This window comes from Camelus ferus, chromosome 3 (assembly GCF_009834535.1).
Source record: "Camelus ferus isolate YT-003-E chromosome 3, BCGSAC_Cfer_1.0, whole genome shotgun sequence".
In the NCBI taxonomy this organism is placed as follows: domain Eukaryota; kingdom Metazoa; phylum Chordata; class Mammalia; order Artiodactyla; family Camelidae; genus Camelus; species Camelus ferus.
Window position 1 is genome coordinate 34,427,348 of NC_045698.1, and position 23,755 is coordinate 34,451,102.

General features: G+C 37.0%; 1 protein-coding gene across 2 annotated transcripts in view; it reads left to right on the plus strand.

Annotated features, from left to right (window-relative positions):
• The first annotated feature begins 16,827 nt into the window (after nt 1-16,827).
• The window catches only part of NDUFS4 (NADH:ubiquinone oxidoreductase subunit S4), a 98,334-nt gene continuing 91,406 nt past the window's right edge, over nt 16,828-23,755 (plus strand). For both annotated transcript variants that reach the window (XM_032472078.1, XM_006185921.3), the window contains exon 1: nt 16,828-16,977. In XM_032472078.1, coding sequence (XP_032327969.1) covers nt 16,880-16,977 — 98 coding nt within the window. In that variant the 5' untranslated portion in view covers nt 16,828-16,879. The remainder of the gene's footprint in view (nt 16,978-23,755) is intronic.

The following is a 23,755-nucleotide window of genomic DNA, read 5'->3' on the forward strand; positions in this document are numbered from 1 at the left end:
GGTTTCTCTCCTTTCATCCAAACTTATTATTAAATAAATAAATAAAAATTGAGGTAGCCACATGTCTGGTGAGAGAAACGCAGGTTAAAGCAACATTGAAGTAAAATGTTGGCCTGTTATATTCGTTTCCTGCAGCTTCTATAACAAATCCCCACAACTTGGTGACTTAAAACAGTAGCAATTTATTCTCTCACATTCCTTGAGGCCAGAAGTCTGAAATCAAGGTATTAGCAGGGCCACATTCCCTCTGGAGACTTCAGGGAAAATCTGTCCCTTACCTCTTCCCTCTTGTGAGGACTGCTGGTGTGGCATCCTTGGGCTTGTGTCCACGCCACTCCCAGGTCTGCCTCTGTCTTCACATGGTCTTCTTCTCTGTGAGTCTGTATCAAAACTTCCTCTGCCATGCTCATAAAAATACACGTGATTACATTTAGCACCCACCTGGATAACCCAGGATAAAATCTCCTCTCAAAAGCTTTAACTTAATCACATCTTATACTTACAGACTCTGAATATTAGGATGTAAATGTATCTGTTGGTGAGGCCACCATTCAGCCCCCTACACCCATCAAATTAGCAAGTCTTTAAATAGAATGAACACTTAATGCAAACAAGAGACAAAAAATAAGATGCATACACCTCCACAGATGGTGGGGCTATAAATTGGTACAACCCTGAAACAATGTGACAGTGTGAATTAAGGCCATTAAAATATTCATAATCTTATCTAGTAATCTCACATCTAGGAAACTGTCTTAGACAAATACGTTTAAATATGGACAAACAGAAGATTCAAATTTATGTATGTATAAACCTTTATTATACATATGGAGAAAAGACTAGAAAAAAATGCATCAAATGCCTGTCATAGTTCTCTCTGGATGGTAACATGAGTATTCTTATTTAAACTTGTCTATGATTTTTAAAGGTTTTGTGATGAGTGCATTACTTTAATAATCATTTAAGTCCATTTTCAAGTTTAATCATATGAAATGTGAATTACAGTTTAATTCACAAGGAAGGAATAAACGACTAGCTATAGAAGATTTGCGAATTACTTTCCAAAATATTTAAAAGCCTATTTGGCTATACCTCAGGAGTCAAAGCAAGAAAATAAAAAATGGATTCTGGAAATCAGACTTCTGAGATTTGGGATTATACACTCAAATGTGGCAGGGTTCATTTCTCTCTGGAAAAAATTAAAAGTAAGAGAGAGATGATGAAGCTGGTATGGCTGCTAGGACCACCTCGTTATGAGACTAAAGGGGACCCAAGAAGTCACTTTGCTCATTTTATCACCTAAAGGCAAGTAGCTGCTCTAGGGAAATCTAAAGGTCTCTCTTTTTCAAATAGTGTTCTAGAAAGAGAAATCCAGTATCTCCACTGGGCTTCCATGTTCTTAAATATATCAATTATATTTGACAAAGTTCTGCAAGTTAAGTAACTAGAAGAGAGAAGTGAGTCTAAGAATTTTCTTTTGGGAACAATTAAAGAAACAAAGGAAAGACTGTTCCTTTGATTCCGTGTTAAATCTAGCTACATACAACACAAAATTATTTTATGATTTCTTAATAACAGTCTCCTGTATGAACTCTGGCTTAAGATCAAGATACTGGTAACAAAATAATTATTAAGCAAAAGGCTATCTATATGCAAAATATCATGAAAAAAAATCCCCCCCCAATAAAAAGATTTTTAATGTGCCAAATCCAGCTAGAAGTAATGAAACTACACGCATTATCAACTGAAGAAATCACTTAGTTCAACAAGACAAGTGCCTTTTTCTTTGTGAAATGTTATCACATACCGGTAAATGTAACCTGAAGGCACCAAGTAACCTTAAAATATAGTTAAAGAGACTTTCTTTAGCATGTGCTTATTTAGTAATTATTAACTTCATCTATTCAACACATTACTCAATAAAATCACCAGACGCAAGTGTCTTGCAGATCCCGTCTCAGGAAGCCTTAGAAGAAATGATGGCTTCCCCATTCAGGACACACAAAACATCTTAAGGATTAAGACAATTGTAGTCAAAGGACTCTCCTCTTCCATTATGTACAAAGATCCTTAAAGCCTTTAACCTCCTCAAGAGATTATGCAGAAAATGTGCATACAGTTTCCCCAGAGGAAATTCGGTTTGGGTGACTAACTCCATGAGAAGATGAAGCACAAAGAAAAGGACAAGAATAACCAAGAAAGACTTGCTGAAGTTGTGCAATTATACTGAGAATTAAGATCCAGTTAGGTGTATTCATTCTCAGGACAGTGGTTACAGTTCTGAAAGACATCTTTCAAAGGGAATGACTCTGTTATAAACAGGGAACTTACTTACATAGGCTTGTTTTGCAAATAACCTGTTATTTGATGGAGTTGGTAAAGACAGGTTTTCTTATCATAACCTGTGGACAAAATAATTTTAAATGCAGTGTGAGACTTAAAAATAAATGTGGTAATACATATGTATTTCAAGTAGACATACTTATGTGGATATATTAACTCATAAATATGTACAAGGCTGCCTTTTGCTTTCTTCAGTCAAAAAATTAAGTGACAGAAATAATCATTTTTATAGTAAACTTGAGAAAGTTTTGGTCTTAAGAGATTGGTGTAGAGATAAGAAATGAAGAATGGTCATAAGAACAATAGTTACATAACTAGTCAAGCACTGCATGGAGAAATACTAGACAACTCTGAGAAATGATAATCTAGACATATTTATTGTCTGTGATATTTTTATTATTAAAAAGTAAGTAATAAAATGGTATATATGATATGTCCCTATTCATGTGGAATTGTGTGTGTATATATGTAAGCATGTGTATATTTGCGTGTACGTATAGAAAGATGTCTGTCATACAGTGAGCATTGAATACACATTTTGTTAAATCAGCAGGGTTAATCTCAGAATGGTAAGACCCAAGGTGAATTTTAGTTCTTTCTTTTTCTATATTGTTTTTTCCCCAAACAAATATATTTAGAAGTAGACAAATACTTTCACTTTTTTTTTCAAAGGAAAAAAAAACAGAAAAAAAGAAAAGATAAACATTGTCAATTCCCTACATGTGACTCAGTGATGCAATATTGTGGAAATACCATTCATCACTCAATTTGGATCACAACAGAGTTCATTCTGCTGTTCCATGTCTTCTCTAGTCCAAAGCCTTGGCTTTAGAACCCTGGGTTTTTCAGAGATAGAAGAATTTAATGAGGAAAACACATTGAAGATAATGGTGAATATATGCATTACCATAAAGTTGGGGGGGGGGGAAGATTGCATATTTTTGTGTGTTAATTCTGCTTGGACACCCTAACTGTGGTAAGAAGAATCTGGAAGGCCTTCATAATCTAGAAATTTCATTAAAGTCATACATTTGATCTAAAAACTTATGAGAAGTTTGCATTGTATCCATAATACAGCTGTAATTTTAATACAAAATGAGGCTTTAAAAATGTATTGATCCTAGAGTAAAAATGATGCTCCAAGAAAAAGCTGGTCACATTTTTTCCAGTGGTTTTACCTTAATGCCTGGTGGGCTGAGGGGTTGGGGCAGTAGAAAAGAAAGTCAGTCTAGAAAGTGCAAAGGGTGTAAAATCAGTATCATTGACAGACCAGTTGATCTTGTGAAATAAGGCTCTGATTTTGCCCAAGGTGTCTCAGCACTCGATGGAAATCACAGAACAGGGAAAGAAAACAAGTGATGAGAATGTCAGAGAATGTATTGGATCAGACTGTTACTTTAAAAAATATTGTTCATTTAACCAATTCTCCTTAACATTCAAGTCCTAAAGACTAAAATAGTATTTTAAAAAGTAAAATATGGATAGTAAGGTAAAGTGAGACATATTTACTAAGTACTCATTTCAGCACATCAAAAAATCAGGAGTAAAGCTGAAATAAAATTTTTGCTTAAAAAGGTTTTATGTGTGTAATAATCTTATTAGTATTCTATTGTTTTTTTGCTGCATATGTTTTGCAAAATTTAAAATGTTTGCAGATGCTTATTAGAAAATGAATAAGCCCCAGGTTTTCATAAATTACAATATCAAATTTAATTTTAAAATAAAGTGCTTTTTTCCTCCTCTTCCAGGACCACAAAGCAAAATTTATAATATGTACCTCTCCTCTGGATAATAATGTTATCCTTTAAAACGTGCAATTTTTCTCTCTTAAGAAAACTGTTCTGACAATCCTTGAAATTAAGAAAAGAAAAAGTTTTAATAAGTATTTAATAATTCCAAATTTATTTATCATTCTTCTTGTTTACAAAGGAAAAATATAATTACCCAGTGTATCTCAGTAAGAGGGAGGCATGAAGTAATAAAGATACCAACTGATGAAATGAAACTAAAACCATGTGAAAACATGGCAAGAGGATCAGGACAACCAAATTACAATTTAACAATTAATCTTTTTTGAATTTTTGGTAACTGAGCAATCAAGAAAAATGAACTCTATATTGTTGTAAACCAGTTACTGTTCAAAATTCTAAAATAATGTCTTTTTACAAGAGAATGTTGCTGGAGCTGACAAGGTCTGGGGAAGCTTTCCAGTGTTAAATGAAACTTTAAAAGGCTTCTTTTTCTTTTGCAATTATTCATTTCTTGGGTTCAGTGAAACGTGCTGGATCACAAAGAATGATCTTATTTTATTTTTCTTTCCCCCCTAAAACATAGTGTTATAAAATGAAAATTATAGCAAAATGCTTACTTCTAACAAAAAGGGGCATTTTAAAAAGAATTACAATTAGTTTTTTACATTAAAAAGCAACTCAATGTAGTAAATTACTGTATCTGAATATCTTATTTTTGCACCACATTTAAAATATTGGAGCCAGAAAAAGTAAATGCTGGTGCTTGATTCAAAGAGATATTTATCACACTCTCTAAATTGATGGGAAGAATACACAGACACAATAGGGATTACAAGTCTCTTTGATGAAGTCTCCCTGATTTGAACCTGTTTTTTCCTCTTTCACAGAACAAGAGATAATCTCCCTGAAATAAATATTTCTGCCTTTGAAAAATGATTCAAACAAACGATAATTGGGCAAAATAAGGTACGGAACACATAGTTAATGTGGGAAATAATGCCTAAATATAAACAGATAAAACACTAAGATTATATCTCTTCACCGTATTTTCAAAAGAAAAAAGGTAATGAGCAGACAACCACTTGTAATTTACGAGCTGAAGTCTTCCTTTGACAGCCCACAGATCAATTAAATCCTCTTCAAATTAGTTTTGATGTGTTAATGTGTGAGTTCCCCACCTCCCCAAGTCTCCATGGACCATTACTGGGGTTTTATGCTGGTTTTCCACTGAATTGTTTCTAGTGTTTTGTTGCATGTTAATACGAGGTCATCTAAAGCTATGTAAATACAGAGAAAAATAACTCTAAAGCAGATTATTCCCTACTTTGCTTTATTTTCTCACACTATCTTCTGTCTTCTAGCTAAGAAAAGGTAGAAATATTTGCATCTTGGCTAGTTTTTCTCTTTGATAGCTGTATTTGTAATCTTTAGTAATACTTAGACTATCAAAATACAGCAGGTGGCCAGATCCCAATCTCCGCAACCTGTTCAAAAACACTTAGATTCTCAAAGTTGTTAACCTTAACCTGTCACAGATACTTAACTCTAATATGGAGTGACTAACAGGTAAAGAAAGAATTTTTTAAATTATGACTGGGTAATTCTTTTCACAAATGATGGAATCCAAAACAATACCTCAGTTTTATCTGACAGGGAATTACTGTCACGTTTGCCTCCCCAATGCTTCCTGTTGGGGGTGAGTGGTCTATTCTTCAGCATGACAAAGTCTGATTTCTGAATGGCTGGTAGTGTCAAAGGGCCATTAGTATGCTAAGCCTTTTAGTGGCATGGGATAGCTCCATCCTGCGTTCCTCAATTGTTGCCATTGGGCCACGTGACTAACTGATGATTTCAAGGCAAGCTTTGGAATCTTGATGTCTTCCAGAAATTAATATTCCTTCTGGTAATATAATCTATTGACTCTTGTCCAATTCTTTAATGCCTGAATGGAGGAACAGTCTTAGTGAAACTCCCAAGCAATGAGAAAAAGAGAAGACTCAGCAAACAAAATTGCTAGATTTCTCCCATGATTCGATTTTAAGAGTTTAAAAAGACAAGTGCAGTCTATAAACTGTCCACAGTTTTTATCATCTCTATTTTAAAGAATTCTACAAATAATGGTGGCAGAATTAGAAAGCAATTTTTCGAAACTATAAAAATGTTTACAGATCTGATTTTATTTTCTATAGTCAAATCTTTATTACCTGCACTGATATTTCTTTTGCATTTCTTAAAAAATTCGTTTCATGCTTACTGACTGCCAGCACCCACAGATAATATAGTAGAATAAGCACAAAACAGTCATTTGAAAATTAAGGGAGTGGACTAGATGATTTCTGATTCTATACTGACTAGTTATTTATTTTATTATGTCATTCTTATTCTACAGTTAGCCTGCAAACCAATAAGGAAACTTACTGAAATAGCACATTCAGCTCCAAAAAGATATGAAAGATGATACACTTTAGTATGTCAGTAGTTCCAAAGGAAGAGATGAGCAGGGGAGACTAGATAACAAAACTGATCAGTTTCTCAACCTTGCAGGAATGAAATCTACATAGTGCATGTTGTATGGTTAGAGGGTATTCCAAGAATATGAGCCACATACATATTCAAACAGAGAGAAAATACACCCCAAAGTCCAATGCACAGTGATTTTCAGAGTATTGATCTATACATTATCCATAAATTTGTCTTTATTCCTAAAGGGTAAAAAACTGAAAACTAAGAATATCTTGCCACTTTGTGATCTGGTATAGCAGAAACTGCCTGGCTTTTCAAAAGCCTGTTTCTTTTTTTTAACTTATTCCCCCTTGGGGCACACAGCTAGACGACACATCCCTGCCATCCTTGCAGTTAGGTGTAATTATTTGACTGTGTTTCAGCTGTAGGATGAATTTAGCTAATAGGATGTGATTCACTCCCAGGCATGGCCCATAAAATGATCTTTTATGCCATTTCTCTACTGCCAGCCTGACTCAGGGCATGATGACTTTGACAACTTATGATGAAGAAGACAGACCCACAAGGTAGAATCAGCCTCCATTCCAGAAACACTGCTTAGAGGAAAACTCCCACCAGTCAAGAATACTTTCATTGGACTTTATGTGAGTGAGAAATAAATTTTTATTATTTTTTAAGCCATCGCACATTTCATATTGGAAGTAGAGTATGGCTGAAAATAACAACCTCACATTTGTGACATTGGTTAAGTGGTTGAGCATCAAGCAAGGAAGAAACTGATATTGGGGGCTGGAAAGACAGAGAATCGTGATACCTAGAAGCAAAACACATGGTAAAACTGTCTCCAATGATAGCTTAAAGGAAGACCATGTAACCTCGGGGCCTCTAGAGCTAGTAGAAGTGACTGGGAAAAGTAAGGATAATTGCTTTCAGCAAGCTATCATAGAAACTGATGTCCCCAGAAAAGAATCACAGTTTCCAAACAGAGATGAAGGGATAAATTTAGTTCCTCGAAGGACTGGAAAAGTAGACTGCTTCTAAACCCTATGGAATAGGAAAAAAGACTGAAAAAAGAGATTTTGAGCAAAAAAGAACTATAAAGCAACTATATATTCTAATTTGTTCACAATAGTCATACTTTATGCCTCTTAATTCTGCCTAAATATTAATAGTACTAATATGACCCATTCTGAGGCAAAAATCAGATAGCAGATGTGGTCTTTCAAGGCAAAGTCCAGGTGCCCTGAAGGTAGTTGGCTAGTCAGGAGAAAAAAAAAATGCATTGCATTACAAGTTATCTATTGCTGTGTAACAATCCCAAACTTAGTAGATTAAAACATAACCATTTATCTACTCATGTTGCACAGTTGCAGAATAGGTCAGAGGGATATCTTATCTGTGCTCCACAAGGAATCAGCTTGGGTCACTCAGTAGCTGCATTTAACTGGAACATTGTTTATCATAAGAGGCAAGGAGACCAAAAAAAAAAAAAAAAAAAAAAGCTTAAGAGTTAAGACAAAGAAAGACCTTTAGGTGTAGTTACTGACACATGGAACTGAGTAAAAAACACATCAACCAGAAATCTACCATGATTTTGAAGGGATTGAGCTATCTAACACAATTAAAAGCACAAACTTGCATGTTGGAAGCAAGCAGTAAAAACGGGCAGTTCCCAAGAAGGGCACACTTTGGTTGTACCTGTGGACAGTATTAGACAAGGAAGTACCTCCCAGAGGGCAGGGTCTAGGAACCACAGAGAGCAATGGACAAGGGGATTCCTGTCAGGGAGAAGACTCAGGGTCTAATCAAGGTAAGGACCTTCACACTGCCTGCTCAACAGAATTTCAAAGCCGAGAAGAGTACTGATGGCTGTGTGTCTCTAATTCTTTCCCTTCCTGAGTAGGAGGGCTTATTGCAGTTATCTATCTTATTCTATCACTGTAATTTGAGCAGATACATTGATGGCAGTGGGGGACATAAAACTTACCTTTTTAGTTCACATTGGTAGGCTACCCATTGGGACAACAATATAAACTTCATCTGGTTGTGGTGTCTCATAGCTTTGATTTGTCTTCCTTGGGAAGGGAATGAGTGTTTTCTAAATGTAAGGAGAAAAGAGAAAAGATACCTGATGATCAGATGAGCAGACTGTGGTAGAGACCTTTCTGTGCTAACCAAAGCACACAGATATGCTCCCTTTTTCCAGAATTCCCCTTGCAGTTAAGTGTGACTATGTGACTGAATTATGGCCAACGGAATGTGGATAGAAGTGATGTATGCCACTCCCAAGTCTAATCCGTTAAAAACTTTCCACATCATCTGTGTGGTACCTTTTCTCATCTCCTTATTGAAGGCAAAGTTCTCCAAGGACCTTGGGAAGGGTAGAGCCTGGGTCCCTGGTCTAACTGGGAACACCTTATTTTACTGATATGTGAGAAATAAACTTTTACCATGATGATTTGCCACTGCAAATTTAGGGTTTATTTGTTACAGCAGGTAGGATTATTTTAACTATTATAAGAAAACTAAAAGTACCAGAGATAGGTGTTGCCTGATTTATAAATTACTATACAGTCAGTCTTATTTATGATCAATAAACCCAAATGTATTCATTGTCAACAAATATTTTTAAGTTTTTATGGTCTTTTATGAGTTCAGGAGAAAAATAAAGCCTATATCTCTTAGGAAAGGTTGGGATATCTACCTGGGTCTTCAAAGGCATGGGGGTAGGCAGACATATCAGCCCATGAAGCACCACCACCCAGTCGAGCTGACTGGCAGGGGTGGAGATCCAACCAAGATGGACCAATCTGATTCTTTTCATAGGAAATTGATATTGGGAAACTACTAAGTAGGAATTGAGCATAACTAAATCATTTTAATAATGGGATCCATGGATGAACTCCATAAACTTCTGTTGGTTAATGAAAAAAATATATGATGTGATGTCCAAGATTTGTTTTAAAATACTCAAGGAAAAAAACGTTGAGTACTGCATGTGTGTGTATGGGTTTTAATTTTTTTTTAATATTAATTTAATAATAACCCCCATGTACTCATTAGCCAGTGTCAACAATTATCAACATTTTTGCCACTCCTGGTTCTATGCACACACATGCGCGCACACGCACACACACACGTACATTTTTAAAGCATTATATCTGTTGTATGCTTAAAAATTTAGATTCTGGGATGATAGACTAGGCTTCACATCTTATTGCTGATTAAAGATTAAATGAAATACCTAAAGCACTTAGCACGTTATCCAGCACATAGTAGGTAGGTAATATTTGCTTTTTAATTTTTAATAGTGCCATGGTAGAAATGTGTACAACATTTGGTGGTAGCACAAAGGAAAGACTGACAGATACCCTTTGTGGCATGGGGTAGGGGGCCACATCAAATGAAAAAAGAAACTGTTAAGCTGGGTCTTGAAGGTGGCATTAGACTTTTCTAAAAGTATAAGTTAGTGTAAAGAGTATCCAAGTGAGGAAAGTCACAGTATTTTCGATACATACAAAGATACAGTGTGTATTTGTAATTTTTTGGCTGTCCAGCATGTAAGTCTCCTTTGTATGTTTGGGAAAATACTACCTTCTGAATATTGATGAGAGGTGGAGACTGCCTCTCACCAAGAAACCTGAAAATAACATATACCTTTTCTCAGCATCCTGTGCAGTTAGGATACGAACATGTGTCCCCAACCCAGGCATTCAGACACATTTGCCCTGGACTCTGGATAGGGAGTCATTAATACCAAGGGCCCAGGGTCGTGGAGAATCCATTATGGAGACAGGTGGCAGTAGTGATGGCAGTGCCATCCAATATTCACAGACAGCAGTGGCCATGGTCCCAGCAGTGGGATCTAGACTCCAGTGATACACAAGGCAGCTGTGCATCTGTATGTTATGCAGCCATACCGGAGTCCTCATTGGGCTAGCTTCTGTGGCATGCTTTGGCTTTGGTCCTCTTTCCGCCTTACTTCCTGTGCTATTGCCACTTATTAATTGAGCTTAGTTCTTCAGACCTCCTATGATTCTATTTGCTAGCCAAGACGTTTTTAACAACTTCTTTTTCTAAAGTCACAGTAGGTTTCTGTTGCCTACAACTAGGAATCCTGATAAACAAGCAAGCAGAGCAGGGTAAGAGGAACTGGCAGTATGTGGGATATGTGGGGCTTGGGATCTTGCAGCTTTTGATGGGTGGTATGCTGAAATTTCGCCAGTGTCCCTTGGATTCCTTCCTTGACTTCCCATGTCATAAGGAGCAACATCTCTCAGGTTCTTGTGACTTTGAGCTTCTAGGTATGTTCAGCTAATGGGAGGCACTAACAGACTGGAGAGCAAGTTGGGTACTTACCTGCTTCTCCTGTCCAGCTTGGCGGGGTGGTGATCTCTGGTACTTTTTCCATCATTCCATTCCAGTTCCTGTTGCATTATCTCTCCCTCTCTGGTCCTAGCTCCTGCTCAGCCTCCCGGCTGTGGTTTCAGAGCCCACGGATCATCCCAGCTTTGGAGTTCTGGCAACGCTACTTACTGCTCCCTGTGGTGCTTAGCCCTGGGGGTGACAGCAGCTCCGGCTGATTCTGATATGTGAGTTGCCTCATGATCTCCCTTATTTGGCCCCTCAGCAATTCCATCACCTGTGTAAACAATTCCCTGAATTAAATTTCCTCTGTTTGAAATAGTAGTTTCTGTTTTCCTGGCAGGACATTGACTGATATGTATGTCAAGGAAAGCCTCATTGAAAGGTGACATTTGATCAAAGACTTAACAGAGAGGGAGTTAGCCATGTTGATATGTGGGGGGAAGTGTACTCCAGGCAGAAGCAGCAATCAATGCAAAGGCCCTACGGTGAGAAAACGCCTGGCATGTTGAAGAAAACAGCAGAGTAAGGAAGGAGAGAATAATAGCAGGTGAGATAAGAGAGATAGTAGCACCAGATCATCTTTGATGGAGGGTTTTGATCAACAGGGTGACGTGAATTGCCTTTTATTTTGAAAGGACCACTGTGGGAACTGTGTAAATAATGTACTGTAGTGGGTAAGGACAAACAAAGGAAGTCATGCTCAAAGACTCTAGCAGCATTCTGGGCAAGAGATGATGGTAGCATGGACCTGTGAGCTAGCAATAGAGAAGTGAGAAGTGGTCATATATTATAGTTATACTTTGGAGGTAGAGTCAGAGGAATTTATGGGGGTCAGAGAGAAAAAGAGGAGTGAAGGAGGACTCTGATGATGTTGTGAATGTCTAACTAGAGCTATACAAAGTGGCCAAAAGTCTTTAGGCATGGTGGAGAGAAGTTACCTGCATGTGCTTCTCTAATAGCTGCACAATTTTTTTTTAATGCTTTTCTGGACCTCTTCTAATGTTAATGGTTGAAAGTCATTAAATCAGTTTTTGGAGACTGGTTTTAGGTCTTTGACTGTTGTTGAATCTCATGTATAGGGACTTTGTGGTTACTCTTGTAGTATGGAATCATTTTTTAAAGATATTCCAAGATGTTTCAGAACTAGTGTTTCAAAGAGAGAGAAGGGAGTTAAGGATAACTCCAAAGATTTTAGCTTGAACAACTGAAAGGATAAACTGGCTGTTAGTTAGATGGGGAAGGCTGTAATTGGAGAGATTTAGGGGAGATCAGGAATTCAGTTTTGGACATTTTAAGTTGGTGATTTCTATTAAATATCCAAGTAAGAAAGTCAAGTAAACAAGTAGAAATACAAATCTTTAATTCATGATAAAAGACTAAGCTGGAGATAACGGTTTGGGAGCTACTGGTAAATAGATGACATTTAAAAGCCTTTGGACTGAATGAGGCTGTCAAAGAGAAGAAAAGATGACCAAGGATTGAGTTCTAGAACACTCTGACATTAACGAGTTCGGTACAGAAGGAGGAACTGGCAACTGGAGCCTGAGAAGAAGCATATAAATGAAGTGGGAGGAAAACCAGGAGAGTATGGTGTCCTCGAAACAAAGTGAAGCAAATATATTGAGGACTGAGTAATCAACTGTGTCAAATGACATAAAGCCTGAGAATTGATGATTGGCTTTAGTAACATGGAGTATATTGGGTTTTTTTATTCACTGAAATTTCTCAGGGAAGTAAGAAAGTTACCAGAAGTGAGGATAAGAGAAGAGGTAACAGGTTTGAGGAGAGAGAACAAAGTGTGAAAGAGTGAATGGATAAGAGTATATGAATACAGAATATAGGAAAGTTTAATATGATTAGCAAGTAGGATTAAGGGCTAACTTGAGGTTTGTGGTAAAGTGAGACAAATCAGTATAATTTGGTCCTTTTCCCAGTTGTGTTCGGCTGCATATGTGCAGGTGCAAGATAGAAAGACAGCTGGATTTAACTTACGTGGCAGTTTTGCTGAGTACAAGAAAGTGAGAGAGGGGCAAAAAATGATCAAAATAATTGGCCATGGAATTTCATGTGTATAAGCAGGGAGAGCTGTCATCAAGGGAGTGAAGAACAGGGAGATGGTGGTAGGATAAATGGATCCGCAGTTCTCATGGAATCAGAGGATGGTTGGAGTATCCAGGCTCTTTCCACCTCATTATTTGCTCATCACAGGGCTCTTGTCTTCATGGTCTGAGTCTTCACATTGGCTTCTAGGTTGCATGATGATAGAAGAGATAAAGAAAAATGTGGGGAGCAGGGCAAGGAGGTACAACTGCTATCTATGTTTAAAGGAGGTTTCCCAGATGTTGTCACATGATACTTTTTTTTACATTTCATTGGTCAGAACTTATTACATAGTTATTCCTAGCATTAGAGAGTCTGAAAAATAAAGTCTTTATTCTAGAGATCAATAAATAATGGTTTCTATTACTAAGGACAAAGAGGAGAAAGTACATTGGGTTAGGCAATTACTATATTTTTTTGCTTTTTATTTTACAGAAAATAATGATGTGTTTTATAGTTGATGACATCTTATACTGGAATAGAGATGTCAGTATTTCTGCCAAGGCAGAGAATACTAAATAGGAGGGAAAGATTTGCTTTGGGTAAGAGTAAGGAAGACTATAATAAGTTTGGTTTTCTACATGTTAAATTTGAAAATGACCTATAAGCAGTTGAAGTTTTAGGATTGGAACTCCAGATTGTGATGGGGCATGCAATCAAATTTATGTGGGAAAATTCCTTCAGTTTTTAGGAACTTTGATTGTACCCTTTGTTTTCCAAAAATAATTTCAAGTGGTATTTCTTCACTATAGGTAGAAACTACTTCATTTGTTGCCAAAGACTCAGCAACCCTGCCAGATGTTATAATAATTTTATAAGATGATAAGGTATTAATTCAAGGTTTTTGACTAAATCAGCAGTGAAAAATAAGATATGATTTAAAATATTTGTTTGTAGCCAATAAATGATACTGGAATTTTTTTCATGTGTATAGCAATTGCATGTGAAACTTCTGATAGAAATGTCTGGTTTTAATTTATCTTCTGGATGCTTTATTGAAGACCCATGTGCAAGGGGAAAAAATTAAAACCAGACAACTTCAGATCCACTGTAAATTTCACATGCCATCAGAAAGACTAAACTAAATGTTTCTTTTGGCCACCATGCTTGAAATGCAAGCAAAAAGTAAAATCAATTCACATTTTAATACTCCTATTTGAAATAATAAAATGCTATTTGGACCTAGACATCTATTAAGCCTTATGGTAGAAACTATAGTTGGGGTAAAATTATAAAAAGAATAAATGTACACAGCAAATTATTTGTGTTCCACTTTTAGGCCTATATGATGTATCTGAAATGTGAGAAACAAGGAAATGAAAGGGCTTATTAAAAATTTTTTTTAATGTAAGCCTAGTAAAAGGTAGATTTATGGTTTCAGGTCTCTTGACAGAAATACTGGGCCCCTACCCCCAACATCCCACCAAGTCTTCAGGAAATGGCATTTGATCAAAGATGAAATATTAGAAGCCAATAAGATCTGTATACCTGAGATAAAGAGCACATTAAAAGTAATTTGTACAAGCTTTTTGAAAGCAAAAATAACAAAAGGAAAAGGCCCTTCCTGCCCCTTTATTTTTGACATTTTAAAAGTTCTAATTAGCTTCATTCATTCATTCATTCATTCCTTCATGTGTTCTACACATTTTTTGGGGTCCTACAATGTGTCAGGAACCAGGCTAGTGGTTCCTGGTGAAATGATCAACAAAAACAGATATGATCCCTCTCCTCAGAGAACTTAACTTTACTGCAGTATGGGAGGTGCTCTGGAAGAGAAAGATATGGTGCTAGGTGGGTCTATAAAAAGAGGAGTTGACATGTCAGGGAAGTTAGAGAAGTAATCCTGTGTAAGAGCATCAGTAAAAATGTTTCTGGCTGCAGGATATCTAACAAATGGCAGTGTAAACAATCAAGCCACTTGTTATTTCATATAACAAGAAGTCTGGAGGTATTTTGATCAGGGTTGACTCAGAAGCTCAACAATGTCATTAAAGCCGTAGGCTCTTTCCCTCTCTGCTCTTCCATCCTTTCTTGTTGACTAGGTTCTTGTTTGTCTCTGCATGCTGAGGAGATGCCATAGCTCTAGGCTTAATGTCCTCGTGCAACTGCATCCAAAGTCAGAGAGAGAGACATTTCCCCTTGCGTGTCTCTTTTTTCAAAAGCCTTTTTTCCCAGAAGGGATGTCAGATCCCTTTGGCCTTGGGTATGTCCATGTAGTAGCTGCAAGCTGATGGGAAAGTGAATATGAATATACAACATTTTTTTAGTCTCTGTAGGAGGAGTCAGATTCTGTGCTCAAAGAAGGCGATGGTGGGAAATGCCTGTGAGACACCTACAGTTTCTACCACAGGGAGTGACTCGGGCTGTGATCTGAAGGGCAAAGAGGATGACTAGAGAAGAGGCAGGAAGAGCACCCTAGAAGGTGACTGTGAAAGGCTCCGTGGCAGGACAGAAAGTCAGTCAGTGGGCTAGAGAGGAAGGAAGGTGACAGACTACCTGGAGCCTGTCAGATCAGGTTAAGGAATTCTTGTCTATCCTGAGGACAATGGTAAGCCCACTGGAGGGATTTATAAGGTGACATGACCATGTACTTGCTTCCAGAATGGATATAAATTGAATCCCAGAATGATTGTGTTAACCCAATAGGGGCCATTGCCAATCTCCAGGTACAAGGGAGAGTAAAATTATAGTTTACTAATTATTGTAAGTTAAGTAAAAATATCTTCATTTGATCAATTGCAGAATTAGAATAATTGTTCCTGGAAGCATTACTGTGAAGGTAAGAAAATTCTCTCTGAGACATCTCTTCCTTTTCTGCGCATTTCTTCTTTCCCTGGATGTGGCTTTCTATTTGGTGCTAGATGCTAGGTGCTACGGTGCTGAAGCCCTTTCTTTTCCCTTTTCCTTGAGTGTCAAGTTTTCTTTTAATTGGCCATAATGCAGAACAAGTCATTCCCCATCCTCCTGTTAATCCTATTCTTTTAATAAAGGTTATTGTTTTCACTTGCTTGATTTTAAAAGCAGTAATGTTCTAAGCATTTTTAAAAAGCCTCTTAAAAAACAAACCCCACAAACTAACTTGCTTTTTATTTTATGATCCACAGTTAATCATCATTGGAAACGTCAGTAGCCCACAATGCAAACATATTTCCAACACTTGCCTCAGAAGATAATTTTTGTTTTATACGTATGGTGTCTGTGGATTATGATCACACACTCAGGATTTACTGGGAAAAGAGTGATATAAAATAATATGTTTCATTAGTTTTTCATATAAATACACACGTCAAAAAAAATAATCCTTTGCCAGGCCATGTGTCCAGACTTTTCATTTGGAAAATATGATGATTACAACTATCAACTACAGAACATCAAACTGAACACAGCCCTTTCCTGAGGGCTTACAAACTCAATCTGGCAACACTTTGGAAAACTACTACTTCAGGTTCTCATGAACCCAACGAGCCCTCTGGCTCTTCCAGTGGGCTCAATTCTAAATATTCTGAGTCCTTTGAAAAAATTATGAGTTGCAGGTGTTTAAATTTTCAAGCATTTTTGTTTGGTCTCTTTATTAACCAGTAAATAACCAGTCCTAACAACAAACAAGGATTATACTTTGTGAGGGCGATTTTTACACTTAATGAATGTCTGCATTTTTCTTCCACCCATTTTCCTTTTTATCTCTTTCAACCAAACCTTTCTTCTCTTTTCTAAACCCCAGCATTTAACAAAACACCAAACAAGAATAAATTAACCCCCAAATCCCCAGTCCGTTGTATCGCGGTTCCACTGGCTTGAAAACGAAGGAAGTTTGTCCCTTGCGGAGATCCGTCCTGGTGTTTGCCTGCAGCAAGATGGCGGCGGTCTCAATGTCAGCGGCGCTGAGGCAAGCGTTGTTGGGGAGAAGGGCAGCAGCTGCAGCTGCCATTTCCGTTTCCAAGGTTCCGACCAGGTAAAAGGATTGTGAGGCTTCTTCCTCACGCTTCTCGGGTCTGTCCACTTTTGCAGAGGTCTCTGCTGGCTCGGTCCCGGAGAAGGCCTCAGGGAAAACGTCCTCTGCTGACCCTTTCCTCGGGAGAGGGCGGGCGGATTTGGGACGAGCTTCGATCAAGGGGCGCTCGGCCAGGCGAGTGGGGCGTGAATGCGGGGAGAGGGTAGGAGGATCTTTGGTGTCTTGGAAACTTTTGGACCGCTGCTGTGGGAGAGGGTCTGTGGGGTCGGATTGTCTCCGGAGCTGCGAGCCGAGTCCTGGCCCCCAGAGAATGGGCGGAGTTTCACTCGTTTTTATCCCCACTTTCCGCACCCCTCCATTTTCCACCTGTTTGCGCATCACCCCAGTCCTTACTAAAGGGTATACTCACTCTCTGCCTTCCACGGCTTTAAGTGGTATTGCTTGGGTTTCCGAACAGAAAGATTGTTTTATCAGGCTGCTTGGGAGGAAAACTTGGTTGGAATTCAATGTTAATAGAGATATCCTGCTTGTAATATTGGCAGGTAATGTTTAAAAGGCTGATGATGGTCATGCTGCGAGGTTTCCCATCAAGAATTTCATTAATGCCTCACAGTAATTCAAAGATTGGTGTCCATTGTTTTTCCTTGAAGCATTTTCGTGATGGTGGTTTCTTTTTCGACTGCATTACTTAATTCTCCATTTCCCTATTTTTCCGAATTTTCCTGACTTTCAAAAATTGTACTAACACAAAAGCATGAGCGCTCGCGCGCACCCCCCACGATTTTTATCTACGAAGAATTATTTTGTTTCATTGTTGTTTTCACAACTTGTTAGTATAAATATAAATCTGAGTTTATGTTGAGTGTCTTATGCATGAGTGCTTAGAATAGTGATGGAAAGACTGAGTAGATGTGAAGGAGGTAGGAAGAACGGGAGTCGTTATAAGTTGAAGAGTCTAGTGAAATGGTAACTAACTTAGTGTTATATTAAATATAAATGGAATACAGAGAGTTAGAACGAGTGTTAATTAGAAAGGATTTTGGGAGGTGTTTTATTAAAGTTTTGAATAGTGGATGATGGGTGGGAAAGATGTCCTGAGTAGGGTCAGTGGCTTATGAAAAGTCTTGAAGGCAATAGTAGATATCTCTATCTTTATCTCTGTATCTATATCTGTCTATCTATATATATGTAAGAGAATCGTTGAAAAATAAGAATGCTAAGATTGGGGAAAGGTAAAGAAGAAGTTTGCTGTTAACTCTTCTACATATGGGTAACTTCAAGAATAGAAAGTATTTCTCAAAGATAAGATACTCCACTGGTTTATTTAGGTCTCAGATAGAGGTGACCCAGGTTAGTTTTTGTTCTCCTAGACCCGATGGAGATTAATTTTGCATTGTCAAGTAATAATGTACTCGCAGTAGCTATAGAACTGAAAACAAATTTGAAGGGTCCACTGGTGCATGGCTAATCAAAACGTGGCTGTGTAAGTCACAGCCATTTTGTTAGCAGCTTATAGCAGTTGAAATTAAGATAGTTAGGTTTTGGAAACTTTGATGGTAATTAGTACTTATCGAGATTTAAAGAGTTTCTGCTTGCAAATGTGTTGGAAGAGATTTGAAAATAAAATAAAATTTTAAATCATGTAAGATGACCTTTCATATTTTAAAAAACTTAAAAGCCAAGGAAAAGTCAAATGACACATTTACTTGCTTTCTATACCATTTTTTTACCCAAAGAGCTTATGTGGTTTATCTCACCTTGAGGGAAATTTATGGCACTGGTCTCTTACACGTAATTTACTTTTCATCCTTAAGCACTCTCTTTACATTATGATTTGAGAGTAATGAGGATCTGAAAAGGTAGAGTGTGGAAAGAGAACCAATTATTGGGAAAATCTACATCGAAAATTCATTTTATTGTATTGCTTAGAGAATAATTTGCAAATGATGTGAGATTTCAGATCACCTGAGTGAGATGAGGGGGGAATGCAATCAGTAAGGCCCTTGGTAAGGAAGGGAGTAGCAAGCAAATATAAACACTGAAGAAAAGAAACTCTCAGCAGAAGGAAAGAAGCAGTTAACTGCTACATTAACTTATATGAACTTAACTGCAGTGTATCAGTAAAAAACAAAAGAGTAAGCCAAAGAACCCAACAACATGTACACATAAGAGAGAAAAAGTAATTTAAACAATATAGTTGATTCAGCTGATCTCGTTTCTGAGCTCCTGCTTTAGAGTCTGTTTCCATGTGCTTCTTATTTCCCTGGGCTGAAGGAGAGCTGGGAAAACCCTGGATCTATGGCCTACATTTATCCCTTACTTTCCCTGACTTTCCTAAGGGATTGTCCAGAGTAAGTTTAACTATTTAGGACATTAATCTACAAGCCAGATAAAATGGCACTCTATTTCAAAGTAGCAATGCTTAGGACTCAGGAATCTTTTTTTTCCTTTAACCTATTCATGTATATTTATCTCACCTGGACCTGTTTCATCACTTCTCAGTTGGAGTGAGTCTTGTGTTTACCACAAACATAGCTCCTTACGGTCTTCAGAGGGTGTTAATTAACGACTGTTGGGGACTAAGTGTATGGGACCTTTTTGTGAGGCCTATTTTGTGCTCCAGTCTCTGGCTGTAGTCTGCTGATCTATTTCCTTTTTCAGCATCACGGTAAGCCAGTAGGAAATTATGAGTTGGCAGGGGCCTTCAGTGAAAGAGAGGTCCTAAGTTTGACAGGAGTTCTGTGTATATTACACCTTGCTGAGAAACTGTCTCAGCCCAAATTTGAGAAGCATTTAGGACATTTAGAACCAGTAGGTTGGCTTCTACTTCAGATAAGCTGTATAAACAAATTCCTGTCTGAAGGGCGCTACTTTTTGCACTCTTTGGAACATATTAAAGCCAGGTTTTGTGACCTTGCAGTGTTTCTACTGTGTCGTCTAATAGGTTTCATTGTTTTGCTTGTTTTCCTCGTTAAAAAAATACTTAAAATTAGTTGGTCTGTTTTCATCAGTAGTAGACATCTTTGTTTAATTCCTCTTAGGAGATTTAAATATTTTAATACTAGTAAATATTAGAATAGTGTCCAGCACATAGTAAACCTTACTACATATTAAACTAAGTACATGCTAGTTTTATTATTGGTTTGAAAAAACCTGAATATTTTCCTTTTCTTTAATCTTGTTGATGGATGTTGTGGTAGATGGTATTATTATTTACAATATTCATTTCCATTCCCTGTGACACGATTATACTTCATTGCCCCATTGGCCAAGTGACTTTTTTTGACCAATGAAATGTTAACCAGAAACACTATACCATGTCAGGCAGAAGCTTCAACAGCTGTCTCATGTTTGGCCATGTCATTTTTCCCTCTGCTGTCCTGGGTAGGGTCTTTTCTTTCAGCCTAGATCCTGGAATGAAGATAACATGGAGCAAAGCAGAAGCTGATTCTTGTAGGTCATATAAAATATAAAATGACTGAAATAAACTTTGTTATAAGCCATAGAGAGATGTTTGGATTGTTGGCTGCCTTGACATACTGACTCTTTTACACACACACACACACACATACGCAAATGAGCAGGTTTTGGCACATGCCCTGATGTATCTATCATTAAGGAGGTCACAGGCTTTTGTAGGGCTGGAAAAAATTTTAATTTACTTTGGTATACTTCATAGAACCTAGTGTAATGGCTCACACATAACTGGTAAGTGCTTATCACTTAGATGAATACATACATATTTAGAGATTTGTGATTGTGATGAAAAGCAGGAAGCCATAGACAGTATTTCTGTTAATAGCTTCATCAGTGAAAACCAAGTGGGCACTAACCTACATAAATGTGAATATGAAATACATAGCACACACTCTAATTATTTGCAGTGATCCAAGGTTAGGATATTCACCTAAAACTCTGTTAACTTCTGGATTGAAATTGTCTTATAGATTTTTTTTTTTTTTGGTACTCATACATTTCTTTGACAAGTGTCCTGATCCTCTTTTGTATTCAAATTTAAAAAAACTAGTGGAAATGAATTTATTTGAGAAAAGGTACTTGTGGAACATGAGAACTCTTTTGGAATAACAGTAACTAACTGTGATTATTAGGCTTGCTGACTGCAAACTACTTTACATGAAGTTTTTACAAGTTAATAATACATGGAGGGGGAAGGGTGTAGCTCAGTGGTAGAGTGCATCCTTAGCATGCCTAATGTCTTGGGTTCAGTCCCCAGTACCTCCATTAAAATAAGTAAATAAACCTAATTACCCCCCCCCCCCAAATTAAATTTAAAAAAGTAATAATACATGGAACTTCTTGAAGACAGATGGGTCAACTTGGTTCCTGTATTACATGTTAGAGGTCTCTGAGTGTGAGGTGAACGCAGAATAACACCATTTCAAATGGGTGAGCTTCTAAAATATATCCTTTGATGGAATCAGTTGTTTTTGGTGTTTATTCTAAGCACAAATTAAAATAGCAGCTAACATTTATTTCTCACTTACTGTGTATTAGCCACTGTGCCAAGGACTTTACCTTCCTTACCCCAGTTCTCACAATAATCCTATGAACTCAGCTGTTTTTTATTCTTATTTTTCAGATGCGGAAACATTTTTAAGTTTACTAGGAAATAGTCTGATTTAGCGGTTTAAAGCAATATGTTGACTTTTGCAGAAAGAAATAATTTGCCTAATAATAGTAAATTAAAAGCTCAGTGTCTTCTGTTTTTTTTCCTTTTAGCAATGTATGTTTCTTCATTGAAAGACTATTTGATGCTCTCTACTTTCACTCCACTGTTCCTTTTATACAGTGAGAGTGTCCAACTGAGAACTTAGGTTTTTTGTTTGTTTGTTTGTGGCAAGGATTTTTTTCCTCTAAATTTTGTAATTATTTTTGATGAGAGACTTTCTTTGGGTGACTTACTATACTTTCTTACCCTTTTAAACAAAATACCTGTCTGAAACAAATTATACTGAATATATTTTTCTTTTTCTTTACTGCAGTGATCATTAGGAAAAAGTCACTGCATTCTACTGCCTTTAAAAACTGTCAAGTGTCTGTTTATGCTTTCTGAGTTCTTGTGTCACTTTTTAATAGTGTTTCTGTATCCTGCCTTGACTGGTCTGCTTCCCTTTAGCAGTTCCACTATCCCTTTTCATTTGTTACAGATTTGAATACCAAACGAGTAAACCTGTTAGAATTTTGTGTAAAATAAAGTAGGCTTAATGAAGCTCTGCTGATGGCTGAAATTTACTTTGCTGTAATTAAAGTCTTAAACATACATGAGCTCTTATTATAACTTTTCTTTAGTTTGCAGTGTTCAAAGACCCTGATGGAACCTTTGCAGTGGCTGCATTCTTCACAACAGTTCCATCTAAATATTTGGATATTTTAGCAAACTATTTTAAGTCTTTTGTCCTTTAAGTTATGGCAGGAGGAATCAGAATTACTGTTTCAAATTCTCTTTCTGTTTGTTGCCGAGTATTTTAATAGGTGAATACAACCTTAGTTTCTTTAGAACTATTTAGTTTCTCAAATGTGACCTTTTATTCTTGCCTTTACTCACTAGGCTTTATTTTTCCTTTGTAGGATCATGCTCCAATTCAGTGCTTTTAAACCCTTGCTGTGGATCAGAATCACCTGTTGTGTGCATAAATAAATCAAATGCCTTGCTTGGCCCCAGTATATGTTGGTTCAGTGAATTTAGGTTGAGACCTAGAGCTATGGTAATTCTGAAGGGAAGTTAGGGCTGAAAACTATTGTTTTTGTTTTTTAAAATAGTTTCCATACTATGTCTTGAAGGACTTCAAAATGCATTTTTCCTCAGGTGGGGGAGATTTCTAGAAACAAGCAAAAATGATTCGATTTTCCTAATCTAAGTTGAGTTTTATGTTTTCCATCCATGTGCTGTATAGAGGCTTTTTCCTGAAGAAACTTTACTTTGAGGCAAAGCAGGCATTTTGATAATTTTGGAGAAAGCAGGCCATGTTACTCGCTCTCCAGAGACTCTTGTTCTTCCTTTTGGAAGGGCTCAGGTTTAATACAGCGCAGCTGTTGAACTCTGCCCTTCAAAGTTTTAAGAAGAAAGTGTTTTATCCTTTAAAATGGAAATGCCTTGTTTTAGGGAGGTGGTCTTTGGCTGGATATAGTTCTCTAAGAAAGCTTTTCTAGAGTTCTTTTGTTTCAGTGATTTCTTAGAATTGTTTCAGATGTTGAGAGCGTAGTCTCTGAGAGTAAAGACCTGGCTGCTTTTGTAATAATGTTTTGCTGTATCCTTAACAAAGCTAGATGAAGAGTTCATTTCTTTGTGTTTTCTAGGACTCAAAAATACGTTCTTTTCTTTATTCAGCCACTCTGTATGTAAGTAAATGGTCCTTGAATAGGATTTACTAGACAAAAGATCCTGTTCTAGATGACTGTTCAGCAACCCATATGCTTCTCCTAAAAATGTCAGTCTGTCTTGATGAGCTTTAAAGTGAATACAGATGTTTTGGCTCTTTTGAGGACTACCACCCTTTGTGTGGAAAGAGTATTTCTTTTTCATGAAATTTCTTCAATGTACTTACAGAAGTTTGCATGAAATTTGTATTCATAAACTTTTGCCTTTTAAGTCTAATGAAATTAGATTTAATTTGACATTAGTAATTGAATTTAATTTTAATATCTTTGGTATAAATGAGATTTGGAGAAATAGGGCTTAATACGGCTTTTGTTAAGATTTTATATTTATTTAGTCTTTTTTTAAAATTTGGAACTTAGAGTGCTTTTTAATATTTGT